Here is a 13,302-nt window from a genome sequence, read left to right as displayed (position 1 = left end):
TGGGCACGAAAGTGACGAACTCATCGACGTGGCCCACGGCCAGCCAGTCCGAGTAGAGCTCCACGGGAGCCTGCACTTGCTGGGCGTAGAGGAACTCCTTCACCACTTTGGTCATCCTCCTCCCTGCAGATCTGGGAGGGCAAAACACCCCCCCCCCCACCACGAGAGAGGGAGTAAAGGAGAAGAAATATTCCTGGGGGCACAGAAATTGCTGCCAAGGTGAAGGAAAGAAAGAGAAGGGCAAAGCTTGAAGGCCAAAGCTGAGTACTGGGGTGGGGTTCACCCACCCCAAGGAGGACCATGGGTGCAGCTGGTCAGGGAGTGGCTGATGAAGCTCATTAACATGATTTTGATGATGTTTAAGGGCACTCCTGGTTCCTTTGCTCCCAAAGGTGTGAATTTCCCATCTCTTACGTGGGGAAGCTGCTGCCAATGAGGATCCTTCCCAAGGGATACTCCTTCCCTGCCACGGTCACAGGTGGGCTGACCTCCAGGTTGCCAAAGGAGTCCAGGCTGGTGATGGCTTCAAAGAGAGGCTCTCTGCTCACATAGCCAAAATCAGGGCCCTGAAGAAAGAGAAATCAGTGTGGGCTTTGTCCTCAGCTCCTTCTGCCTCCAGATCTTTGCTTTTATCCCTCCTGCTGGGCTCAGACCTGCTCCTGTGGGTAAACACATGGAGCAGGAAGCTCCCCATGGGTAGGGAGAGGTGAAAGGCAAGAGGATAATGGTCTCTGGGTCGCCTGACAGATGCCAGGGGCAGAGCTGGTCTGCTGTGCCAGGCAGAAATCTCCTCTGCTGTCTAGAAGCCAACGTTTAAGTGTCCCCATTAAGCTAATTAGGTGCTGGGTTAGCCCTGAAGCTGAGCTTCTGGATGGCTTTTGTTGAGCTAGATGAACTTCAGCCCCTGAGGATAAATCCACCCCAGGGCCATAAGAGCCACCCAAAGGGCTGCACTTGCCTTAAATCCAATTTAAGTCCTGATTTTCAGCACTTCCTATCATGTGGAATATAAGGTGGTGTGCGTGCAAGGATTAATTACCCCTTGGTTCCCCTGTGCCAGGGTCAGGCACCCAAGGGAGAGACTTCAAGGTTGAAAAGGGGGCCAAAAATGACAGCAATGGGACAAAAATCCTGCCTTGAGCTTGTCCTTAGCCTCCAGTTCAAGTCAACAAGGGGCTTGGAGCTGATGGCAGCCCTGGAACTGGATCAGGTATCCGTTGGGTTCGCACTAAATCTCAGTCACTTATGAGTGTTGGGTTTCCTAGGGGGGAAACCAAGCCTAGGGAGGGGTAAAAAATGAGCAGGGAGACCTGAGGGGGCCCTGGTGATGGTCTAGAAATTGCCTTTTGGGGTTGGCTCTTTTCAGTTGAGGGTGGTTGGAAGCAGCGAGGAGCCAGCCGTGAGGCCCCGCCTGCGTTTTTGGGGTGCGTATCTGCAGGGTGGCAGAGGGGGCTGATCCTTCCCTGGGTGCTGCAGGAGGGGCTGAGCACCAACCACCTGCTCCAGGCTTATTTCAGTTTCATAAACGACAGGGCTGGGGCGGTTTCAACTGTCAAGGCGCCGACTCAAGCCCAGCTTGGAGGGTTGCATCCAAGTCCTATCAGTTCCAGATTGATTTGAGTTTTTTTTTTTTTGTTTGTTTTTTTTTTTTGTTTTTTTTTTTGAGGAGCTAATTCCTTTCTCGTCTCCTTTTTCCCTGCCCTGGGGTCCCAAGGGCTTAGGGCTTTGGCTGAAGGCAAAAGGAAGAACCCAGGCCAGTCACTTCCAGCTAAACATCCCTAGCTGGAAAATGAGATTGGAAGGATAGGAGCAGGGATTAGGGGAGGCTCCAGAGGAGAAATTGGAGTATAATGTGTTAGCAGCTCCGGAGGCTGAAATTGCTGCTCCAAATAGGAAGCTCAACGATGCCTAAAGAGGACAGAGAGCAGTGGCTGGCGAAGGGGCAGCTCAGTGCTGCTGTTCCCACCCTGCCTGCTGAGCCCAGGACTGCATGTACTCATGCCAGGCATGAAGGCTCTGAGGTGACCTTCTTGTGGCCATCCAGGATCTGAAGGGGGCTCCAAGAAAGCTGGGGAGGGACTTTTTAGGATCTCAGGGAGTGTCAGGACTAGGGGGGAGGGATGGAACAAAGCTGGAAGTGGGGAGATTCAGGCTGGATGTGAGGAAGAAGTTCTTCCCCATGAGAGTGATGAGAGCCTGGAATGGGTTGTCCAGGGAGGTGGTTGAGGCTCCATCCCTGGAGGTGTTTAAGGCTCTGGCCAGCCTGCTGTAATGTGAGGTGTCCCTGGCCATGGCAGGGGGGGTGGAACTGGCTGATCCTTGTGGTCCCTTCCAACCCTGACTGATTCTGTGATTCTGTGATTCTATGATTCTATGATTCTATTGTTCTATGATTCTATTATTCTATGATTCTATGACTCTAACTCCTTCCTGACATCCAATCTAAATCTGCCCTTCTCTAGTTTGTAGCCATTGCCCCTGGTCCTGCCATGAAAATGCTCATGGGGTTGGAGCAGCTCTGCTATGAGGACAGGCTGAGGAAGCTGGGGGTGAGAGAAGAGGAAGATGGATTTGAGTGCTCCTGAAAGCACTTCACCTGCCCCAGAGTGACGTGTGGGGAAAAAAACATGACCTGGCCTCTTCTCCTCTTACTATTGAGAGAAGATCAGGCTGGAGGTGGCTTTCAGGGCTTGGCTGGCTAGAGCCAGGCAGAGATTTGGTGGCTCTTGGGGTTGTCCTCTGCTTTCTGTATCCCAGAGTCACAGAGTGGTAGGGGTTGGGAGGGACCTTCAGAGGTCATTGAGTCCAAACCCCCTGCCAGAGCAGGGTCACCTAGGGCAGGTCACACAGGAACACATCCAGGTGGGTTTTGAAAGCCTCCAGAGAAGGAGACTCCACAACCTCTCTGAGCAGCCTGTTCCAGGGCTCCAGCACCCTCACACCAAAGAAGTGTTTCCTTGTGTTGAGGTGGAACTTCCTAGGTTCCAGCTAGTACCCATTGTTCCTTGTCCTGTCACTGGGCACCACCACAAAGAGCCTGGCACCTTCATCCTGATACCCACCCCTCAGCTATTGACAGACATTGATCAGATCCCTCTTAGCCTTCTCCCTCTTCTCCAGACTAAACAGCCCCAGGGCTCTCAGTCTTTCTTCATAGGAAAGATGCCCAAGTCCCCAAATCATCCTTGTGGCTCTCCCTTGGACTCTCTCCAGCAGGTCTCTGTCTCTCTTGAACTGGGGAGCCCCAAACTGGACACCAGATTCCAGGTATGGCCTCACTAGGGCAGAGCAGAGAGGTTGATATGGAACATGCATGGTGACATGGAACAGGTTGCCCAGAGATGTGGCTGAGGCCCTACCCTGGAGACATTCAAGACCAGACTTGATGCAGCCCTGGGCAGCCTGCTCTAGTTGGAGGTGTCCCTGCTGACTGCAGGGGGGTTAGGTGAGATGACCCTGGATGGTCCCTTCCAGCCCAATGAAGCTGTGATAGCTCAAAGGGATCATTCAGGTCATCTTTTTCTCTTCCAGGGTCACTTCTCTCCCAGGCAGCTTTCTCTGTGTGCCCTGCCCATGGCTGGCCCTTGGCCTTGGCAAAGAAGCCCCATAGGGATGTTTTCAGCAGATGACTGCATCTTGTTCTCTTCTGAGGTCAAGATTCTTCTTCTACCTCTTCTACCTCTTTCTACCTCTTCTGAGGTAGTAAGCTGACCTTTCCTTTCCTCTTCTGGTGCATATTCACAGATGTAGAGGAAAGGAAAAAAACAGCCCACTGCTGGCACACTCAGGGTGAAGAAATCCACTCCTGACCTGGTGCCTGGCAGAAGCCTTCCATTCCCAGAGGTCTGAGCTCCTCCTTTCTCCTCTTATCTTTCAGATAAAAGGTTTTCTGGGTGGCTGGAATGTGGATCGGGCTCTGATCCTTGGTTTGAAGAGGAATGAAGTTGTTGGTGGATGTGGTAGTTAACTCCATGCAGAGGTGTGAAGCTCATTTTTCAGGCTGTTGTGAGCCCTCCAAGGAGCTAAGTGCAAGTGGGGGATTAGGAATGGTGGAATAGGCTAAGCCTAAGGACCTGGAAGCTGCTCCTCATGCAATGTAAGTGAGCATCCATCCAGTTTGGGGCTCCTCAGTTCAGGAGAGACAGAGACCTGCTGGAGAGAGTCCAAGGGAGAGCCACAAGGATGATTTGGGGACTTGAGCATCTCCCCTGTGAAGAGAGACTGAGAGCCCTGGGGGTGTTTAGTCTGGAGAAGAGAAGGCTGAGAGGGATCTGATCAATGTCTATCAATAGCTGAGGGGTGGGGGGCAAGGGGAGGGGGCCAGGCTCTTTTGGGTGGTTCACAGAGATAAGCCAAGGAACAATGAGTTCAAACTTGACCAGAGAAGATTTCAGCTCAACATGAGGAGAAACTTCCTTACAGTGAGGGTGACAGAGCCCTGGAGCAGGCTGCCCAGAGGGGTTGTGGAGTCTCCTTCTCTGGAGCCTTTCCAACCCCACCTGGATGCATTCCTGTGCAGACTGCCCTCAGTGATCCTGCTCTGGCAGGGGGGTTGGACCTGACGATCTCTGGAGGTCCCTTCCAACCTCTGATATCCTCTGAGGCTGTGATCCTGCTCTTACCAGCAGCTCCTTGATGGGGAACTGCTCCAGCTGTCCATCTCGAGGGGAGTCCAGCACCACGGGGAAGCTTCTGTGGGGAGCGTGGGTGTAGCCAAACTCAACCTCGTCCTAAAGGAGGGAGGAAAAAAACCCACCTGGGGCACAGCAGCAGGGAGGGGAGAGCTTGGCCCCTGCTCTAGTGCCCAGCCCTACCTGCATCCAGCGGTCCCCACGGTTGATGTAGCCAAAGCAAGCCCTCAGCTCGCAGCCAGCCTTGCTCACCAGGTCTTTGATCTCCTTGATGAAGAGGTAGTTGTCCTTCATGCTGGGAGAGTGAATGGTGGGAGAGAAGGGGATGAAAGGCTGCTGGAGGATGGATATTCCCTTCCCCTCTGCCCATCACTTCCCCCCAGCCTGTCTTGGTGACCTCCAGGGAGTCTCTGGGGCCGGTTGGGCTGGGAGGGCATCGTCCCAGGGCCTTTACCTGCAGACGAAGAGGTTCACGGGTGCCAAAGTGTTGGGGGTCATGATCCATGGAGCTACCCTGAACACTACTGTGTCAGTGAAGATTGGTGTGGGGGGGATGCCCTGGGTGAGACAAGTGGAAATGTTGGGATTTCCACACCTCATTCACCACTGTTTCCCCCCCCCTCCCCCCCAGATACCCTTCCCCTGGGGTCATTCATTTCTTCTATAAGGACAGACTGAGAGAGTTGAAGCTGTTCAGTATGGAGAAGAGAAGGCTCCCAGGAAACCTTCTTGTGGCCTTCCAGTGTCTGAAGGGGGAAAGCTGGGGAGGTTCTTTTGAGGGTGTCAGAGAGTGATAGGACTGGGGGGGGTTGGAGCAAAACTAGAAATGGGGAGATTCAGATTGGATGTTAGGAAGAAGTTCTTGCCCATGAGGGTGGTGAGAGACTGGCACAGGTTGCCCAGGGAGGTGGTGGAAGCCTCATCCCTGAAGGTTTTTGCAGCCAGGCTGGATGTGGCTGTGAGCAACCTGCTGTGGTGTGAGGTGTCCCTGCCCATGGCAGGGGGGTTGGAACTGGCTGAGCCTTGAGGTCCCTTCCAACCCTGACAGTTCTCTGATTTTCTTTGGGGGGTTGGGGAGAGGAGGGTAAATTAGTGACAACCATTCTCCATTCCATCCCCTTCTTCATGCTGCTCAGGCCGTTGCAGCCTCCCATCTGCACCCTTTCCCTGAAGACTCCAGACCTCAGTGGGGGATTCCAGGAGGCTGACATGGATGGAGACCAGCCCAGAGAAGGTGTCATCAGGAAAGCAGAGCCCCTCAACAAAGAACTCAAGCTCAGCAGCTCCCCCAGTGTACTTCAGGGTGTGGTAGAGCTTCTTCTGGCCCAGCACATGGACGTAGCGCTGCCCAAAGAAGGGATCTGCAGGAGGAGAAAGGGCAAGGAGGACAATTTTCAGAGTTTCTGTGATGGTTTCGAGCTTTTGTGTGCAAGGAGGCACCACAACCCCTCTGTGCTGGAGCTTCTTCACCTCTGTGGGTGAGTAGAACTTCATCTGGTGAAGGACCTCAAGCTGCAAGCCCCTCAGCTCCTGTTGGCGCAGGTGTGCACAGGAAGGGTGAGGAGAAACGTCTCAGCTTTGGATGGAGCAGTCATTGGGATGATGCTTTCATGGCATTTCTGCCCTTGCAGGCCCCTCTGCTCTGCTATGAGATGACAATGCCCCCAACCCTCCTGCTGACAAACTGCTTCTCCACAGAGGGAACAAGACCAAGCTACTCCATGGCAGGTTTCTGAGCTGGCTGAGGAGAGGGGTTTGGTCCTGGGGAATAAATCCACCTAGGGATGAGGAGGGGAAAAGGTGTGTAGAGCACCTTGCCATCATGGCTAAAGCATCTGGGTGCCAGGACACATGGTGGCTTTATTTGCTACTGCTTTGCTGGGTGACCTTGGATAAGTGGCTTATGGTCCTGTCCCTCTGCTTGTTAACCACAGAATTGTTCAGGTGGGAAGAGACTTTTCAGATCATTGAGTCCAATGCTTACCCCAGCACTGCCAGAGCACCACTGAACCAAATCCCTCAGCACCACACCTCCAAGGCTTTGAAAGCCCTCCAGCTTTCAGATGGGAATCCACCACTGCCCTGGGCAGCCTGTTCCAAGCTTGGCAATCCCCAAGGGGAAGAAATAGTTCCTCATGTCCAACCTAAACCTTCCCTGGGGCAACTTGAGGCCATTTCCTCTCATCCTATCAATTGTCCCTTGGGAGAAGAGACCAACCCCCACCTGGCTCCAACCTCCTCTCAGGGAGTTTCCAGGTAGTAATCTCCAAGGTTTTCCAGCTGATTGGGAAGAGAGAATATTCAACACCAAAAAATCTTGGAGAAGGAATGCTGAGGGCATGAGTTGCTTTGTGTGGCCATGGCACCTGGGGACATGGGTTGATGGTGATGGTGTTGTTGGGTAGGTGGTTGGACTCAATGATCTTTAGAGGGCTCCTCCAAACCAAACAATTCTATGACTCAAAACTGCAGTGGAGAAGCATGGAGAGGGACAGGTCAGAGGAAGGAGTTTGGAGGGATCTCAAAGGCCCCACAAACGAAGAGGAAGGGGCAGAAGAGGAGGTGAGGGAGGACTTACTCTGCATATAGAAGACCCCAACTTTGTCTGCATCAGAGACAGGAATATGGAGAATGATTTCATAGCCCCGGGGCAGGCGCTGTGGCCCTTCAGTCCTCAGGACCATCCGAGACATGTCCAGCAAATCTGGGGTGCAAAGAAAGGAGAATGGGGGTGGGAGGTGATGGGTGATGGCAGGATGCAGCTCAGGATCCCTCCTGTGTGCTCCCTCTTGGAGGCTGCATCTCCCACACCAAGAAATCTCCTCTTCCCTTGGGACCAACCTCTGCCACCTGGCTAGATCCCCTCGTGGTCCTGCTTAGCAAAGCTCCTGCTTTGTGTTTTGAAACAAAATGCCCTTCTCTGTACCTCCCCACAGCCCTGGCACAGCTGGTTCCTGGCCTCAGAGAGCCTGTGGGCACTGGTTCTGTGTGGTTTGAGTTTTCCAGGAACAGCCAGGGCGCATTCCTGGCTGCCAGCCGCATGCTTTGCCCCAAGCTCCTTCCACCTGCGTGAAGCATTCCTGGGCCAAGCTCTGCCCGCAGTGGCACCTCTGCTGTTTTCCTGGCTGGGTGCTTCATGCCCTTGCTTGACCTCAATTAGCTTGCATGGCATTCAAAAGATGAGAATTCTCCTGCAGGAGAGCTTACTCAGCAGCTTGGTGGAGAGCAGCTCATGGGCAGCTAGTTCCCAAGCAAAAGTTCATCTCCAGGAAGGTTAAAGAAGGGGAGGAACAGGGCAGGGTTTTTTTTTGCTTTAGAAGACTTTGGGGCAGCTGTTGTTACCTTCTTTGTTGAAGACTCTTTGGTTGTCACTGTCTGATGCTGGAGTGAAGGGGCTCTCCTTGTCGCAGCTGACGAGCAGAATGGCTCCGTGTCCCTCAGGACCCCAGCTCCAGCTGGCCTACAACACCCCAGCAGTGTGGGGGTGTGAGGAGGGGGCTTAGTGAGCTCCTGCTCTTTCCAGCCCCATGGCCTTTCCATGCAGTTGGAAGAGGCTGCATTACCTTGTGAGGATTGTTCTTCTCCACCACACCATCCCGGTCCGCATCCACGTCCAGAGAGATCCCTGGACGGACAGACCCCCAGCGTCACCCCGGGCTGTGGGGAGGTTGGGCTGGGTGCAGAAGCCTCCCTGAGACCTGGCAAACTCGGCTCCAGCTCTCACCACAACCCCTCTCTGAGGGCCCAAAGGGGTGAGGCTGGGTTGCTTGCAGCCCTGACACCTTCGTACTCACCGATGCCGGTGAGGAAGACTCCGGTTTGGTTGATGGGCTGCCCTCCCTCCGCATAGAAGCTGATGGTGACCTGCAACCCCCCAAAGCCCTGGTTGGGGAAGGATCTTCTCCCTCCTCAGTGGGGCCCACAGCCCAGCACCCCACTTCTTACCTTGTTGTCATTGAGCTCGGTGCTGGCCTGGCTCATGCTGAAGCTCAGGACTGTCCCCTCGTGCAGCGGCCACCGTGTCCCACTGCCAGGGCTTGTCCCAGCCTCCTCCTGCCCCCGGCAGGCCACCTCCACAGCCACCCCCTCCGTGTGCTTCACACCGAAGGAGACTGCCCCAGGTGGGGCCGCCCTGCCAAAAACATGCCATGGTTCTAGGGGCTTGCAGCCAACATGCCCAGTTCCCACTGCTGCTAACTTCCAAACACAGCCCGGGCTGGGCACGCTGGCATTGGGGCGCTCACCGCTGGCACCTTCCTGTCGCTTCCTCCCTGCCTGGGAATGCTTGAAGAGTCTTTTATTTTTTTAGGGCAGAAGATGTTGTGGTCATAGAATGGGTTGGGTTGGAAAGGACCTCAAAGATCATCTGGTTCCAACCCCCCTGCCATGGGCAGGGACACCTCCCAGCAGCCCAGCTTGCTCAAGGCCTCATCCAGCCTGGTCCTGAGCACCTCCAGGGAGGGGACATCCACAACCTCCCTGGGCAACCTGTGCCAGTGTCTCCCCAACCTCATTCTAAAGAATTTCTTCCTCATCTCCCCTCTCCCAGCTCAAAGCCATTGTCCCTCATCCTGGCACTCCCAGCCCTTGTCCAAATTCCCTTCCCAGCTCTTTTGGAGCCCCTTCAGGTACTGGAAGGCTGCTCTAAGGTCTCAGTGTAGCCTTTTCTTCTCCAGGCTAAACAGCCTCAACTCTTGCAGCCTGTGTCCATAGTAGAGGTGCTCCAGTCCTTGCATCTTCTGATTCTATTTTGTAGCTGTGGGTGCAGATCACAGAACCATAGAATTGTTTGGTTGGAAAAGGCCTCTAAGATCATGGAGTCCAAGCATCAACCCAACCCCACCATGGCCATCAAACCATGCCCCTGAGTGCCATGGCCACAGGTTTCTTGAACATCTCCAGGGATGGGGACTCCACCACCTCCCTGACCACCCTGTTCCAATCCCTGACCACTCTTGCAGGACAGAAACTGTTCCTCATGTACAAACTAAACCTCCTCCTGGTGCAACGATCAATAATAATCACAACTCAACCACTCAGCACTCCTGGAACTGAACTGGGCTCTGCACTTCCCTGGGGACATCCCAACCAAACTTCCAAGCTTCTTTTCCAGCTGAGGTGTTGTAGAACTCATCCCAACAGCGTGAGAGACTTTACCATGGGAAACTTTCCATTTTTGGGGGTGATTTTTACCCAACCCTGAGGCAGCTGCTGATTCACCCCTCCCAGTTTGATGTGTCCTTGCCCTTTCCCAGCTGTTCCACATCTCCTTCTCCTCTCCTGCCTTCTCTTTCCTCTGTCATTTGCTCCTCTTTTTTCTGTCCTTCCCCCCCCCCCCCTTTTCTCTGTCTCTCCTCCTTGTTTCTCTGTCTTTCCAGGGTTGTTGTTTTTGGCAGCTCCTGGGGTGCTTTATGAGCTCCTGACACCCGAGCCCTCTCCCTGTATCATGGTTACAGCATCATTTATTGGGTGTCTGGATGCTGACAGCCAGCCCCACACCAGGCAAAGAGAGGGGGGAAAGGGAGGGGAGGAAAGGAAATCTGAGAGCTCTTTTACTGCTCTTTCTGAAATTGTTCAATTAGATTTAATTATGCTCAGCTTTGGTTTGCCTTCTTGCTTAGGTCTTGGGAATCCCACGGAGGGGGTGGGTGGGGAGGAGGAGAATTTGACCTGAGGAGGTGCCAGGTGAGTTGGATCTGGGCTTGAATATGGAGGGGTGAGATTTGCAAAAGCAGCAAAGAGCAGAATGAGCCATGAAATGAGCTTGGCAACTTCTTTCCTTTGGGGGGAATAAAAATAATAATAATAATAATTATTATTATTATCTTGAAGGGGAGAGTTGGGTTTGTTTGAAGGGGAGCAGGGTTGGAGCTGTGGGAACTTGAATGTTTCCCTTGCTTGGGCACTCGAAATTGCTTTCCTCCCTTCTCCTAGGAGTTGGAAGGGACCTCTGGAGATCATCTTGTCCAATCCCCCTTTCTAAAGCAGTCCATCCTTGTGGCTCCTGCTTATCCCTCAGCAGCTTTCTGAGATGAGGTTGGCTCCACTGACCCCACAGATGGATCAAACCCATTGCTGTGGCAGACCTGGGGTGAATATTGTGTCATGGATGCTGGAAGCTTTCCTGGGATTTGGGCAGGTTTGCAAAGCCTAGGGTGGAGTTTTCGCACAAATTGCCTTAAATCCAAGTAGTCAGGGCTGTGGGGCTTGGGGGGAGGGATGGGAGGGAAGAAGGAAAAAGGAGGAAGGGGGATTTGCAGAAGGATAAACCAGGGGCAGATTTGCAAAGCCCGGGGAGGATTCTGCGTGAGGGCTGTGGGGCTTGGGGAGGAAGGAGGAAAAACGAGGAAGGAGATTTGCAGAAGGACTAAAGGCAAGGATCAAGGTGAAGGTGAGGAGCAGGAGGAGGAAGGGGAGTGTCTCACTCACCCATAGACATCGGCGGCGATGCGAGTGCCCAGCACGCACAGGGCCTCGATGCGGTTCCCGTGCTGCAGCCGCAGCGTGCGGTCCCCCAGCATCTCCCCACGCAGCCGCTCGGATGCCCCTGGCAGTGGGCACAGGCAGCCTTCCCCACCCGCTCCGGGTGGCACTCAGACCCCCGCTTCCCCTAGCAGCACCCAGCCCCCTCTCCTCCCTCCCTTCCTCCCTCCTCCTCCTCCTCCACTGGTCCCGGAGCAGATCAATCACCTGATGGAGCCTGGAAAGTTTGGCATGACAAACCTGCAGCTCCCACCCCAGGTCCAAGGGGAGGGGACGGTTGGATTGGACCCTCCAAAGCCCCATGAAAATGATCCGGGAGGGGAGGGAAGGGATGGAGAGGGAGGGTGGTTGGCGAGGGAGGGTGGCTGGCCCAAAGCCCAGCCAACACCAAGCCCTATTCGAGGAACTCCCCCAGCTGTCCCAAACTCCCTGGCCCTCCAGTATCTCCCCAGCCCCAAATTGGGACGAGCAGCCCAGCAGGGAGGCGATTTTGCAGCACTCGGAGTGTTTGCATCCATGGAGCATCCACTCCCCCTTTGCTATCCAGGGAAAAACTCTGCCTGCTCTCTGCACTTTCCCAGCCCTTAGGCTAGAGCAGGACACTCCTTAGGTTTGTTTTTTTTTTTTTTTTTTCCCTGCTCGTTTTCAGAGGGAATCTGAGGAGCCAGCTGCTTGTGAGGGGAAATCAGAGGTGGTTTTGCAGCTGCTTGGTGGTGCAGAGGTGGTGAAGCAGCTGCTTGCCACCCTGCACTGCAGCAGGTCAGGACTAATTGTCTGCCCACACAGATGTTTGCATTATTTATTAACAGCCAGCTAAATATTCATTTTTAAACCCCAAACTTGTCCCAGAGTTTGGAAGCCACAAGCAATTAGTGAGGAGCAGAAAAGTTCCGGCTGAGATTCCCAATTCATATCCCCTTTGGGGCTTTGTTTTTCTAGTGCTTGCTTCCCCCTGGGGCTGGGATGTAGGAAATCAGCTCAAACCCACTTTCCCATCTGGAGTAAGTCCTGGTGGGTTTGGATGGGGATTGTTTGTTGGCCATGACCTGAGCAAATGTGAACAAGGAGCTGGAGCTGCTGAGCACAACAACAAAAGAGAGGCAGTTTGGATGCTCTTCTGCAGGAGATGGGTGGCAATGGGGAAAAATCTGATTGAAGGCTGGAGATGGCTCCAGGGAGACCTTAGAGCAGCCTTCCAGTACCTGCAAGGGGCTACAGGAGAGCTGGGGATGGGCTTTTGACAAAGGCTGGGAGTGACAGGACAAGGGGAATGGCTTTGAGCTGGAAGAGGGGAGATTGGGAGTGGAGATGAGGAAGAAATTCTTTCCAGTGAGGAGGGGAAGACACTGGAACAGGTTGCCCAGGGAGGCTGGGGATGTCCCCTCCCTGGAGGTGCCCAAGGCCAGGTTGGATGAGGCCTTGAGCAAACAGGGAGGTGTCCCTGCCAACTGGATGAGCTTTAAGGTCCCTTCCAACCCATAGCATTTTGTGATTCTGTTTTCTCCCTAACTGTGCCTTTTGTATGCATGCTGTGGGGCTGGGGGTAAATGACCCCAGCTGAGGCACCTTGACCTGGGAGCTGAACTCTTGACAGCTGGAACTTGCTGGTTTTCATGAGAAGCATCACAATTTCTCTCTTCCACCCCTGCTGGTTTAAACCACCAGCAGGAAGAGACAGTGGGGAAAGAGGAACCAGAAAGAGAAATCATTTAAAAGGAAAAAGAAACCCAAACTGCACCAGGTCTGTACACGTGAGCTCTGCCCTCTGTGCTGTACAAGACTCATTTTCCCTATTTTTACCCATCCAAGACTCATTTCCCCTATTTTTACCCATCCAAGACTCATTTTTCCTCTTTTTACCCCAAAAGCAGAGCCATCATCTGGCAATGTGTTGATAGTGGATGCCCTCACCACCCTGTGCTCTCCAGGGACCTGTGGACCCCCTCCCTGGAGGTGTTCAAGGCCAGGCTGGATGAGACCTTGAGCAAGCTGGGCTGGTGGGAGGTGTCCCTGCCCATGGCAGTGGGGTTGGAACTGGATGAGCTTTAAGTTCCCTTCCAACCCAACCCATTCCATCATTTTTCTCCCTGAGGAATGCAAGAAAATGTAAACCTCTTTGCTCCCAGGTAGAACCTTTTGCAGGCAGGGTGTGGGGTTGGGGATCAATGACCCCAGCTGAGTCACCCTG

General features: G+C 53.8%; 1 protein-coding gene across 1 annotated transcript in view; it reads right to left on the bottom strand.

Annotated features, from left to right (window-relative positions):
* Window positions 1-11,158, bottom strand: part of LOC128977543 (succinate dehydrogenase [ubiquinone] iron-sulfur subunit, mitochondrial) — a 40,261-nt gene extending 29,103 nt beyond the window's left edge. Inside the window, exons 1-12 of the mRNA XM_054395104.1 lie at window positions 11,061-11,158; window positions 8,577-8,763; window positions 8,426-8,495; window positions 8,195-8,256; window positions 7,974-8,091; window positions 7,210-7,335; window positions 5,814-5,992; window positions 5,086-5,189; window positions 4,815-4,926; window positions 4,623-4,730; window positions 415-566; window positions 1-131 (exon numbers count right to left, since the gene is read on the bottom strand). The exon at window positions 1-131 is cut by the window's left edge and continues 14 nt beyond it. Coding sequence (XP_054251079.1) covers window positions 1-131; window positions 415-566; window positions 4,623-4,730; window positions 4,815-4,926; window positions 5,086-5,189; window positions 5,814-5,992; window positions 7,210-7,335; window positions 7,974-8,091; window positions 8,195-8,256; window positions 8,426-8,495; window positions 8,577-8,763; window positions 11,061-11,152 — 1,441 coding nt within the window. The 5' untranslated portion in view covers window positions 11,153-11,158. The remainder of the gene's footprint in view (window positions 132-414; window positions 567-4,622; window positions 4,731-4,814; window positions 4,927-5,085; window positions 5,190-5,813; window positions 5,993-7,209; window positions 7,336-7,973; window positions 8,092-8,194; window positions 8,257-8,425; window positions 8,496-8,576; window positions 8,764-11,060) is intronic.
* Window positions 11,159-13,302: the final 2,144 nt, after the last annotated feature.

The sequence above is a fragment of the Indicator indicator genome, chromosome 32 (assembly GCF_027791375.1).
Source record: "Indicator indicator isolate 239-I01 chromosome 32, UM_Iind_1.1, whole genome shotgun sequence".
NCBI classification, from domain to species: Eukaryota; Metazoa; Chordata; class Aves; order Piciformes; family Indicatoridae; genus Indicator; species Indicator indicator.
This window is presented reverse-complemented; position numbering and strand designations above follow the sequence as displayed.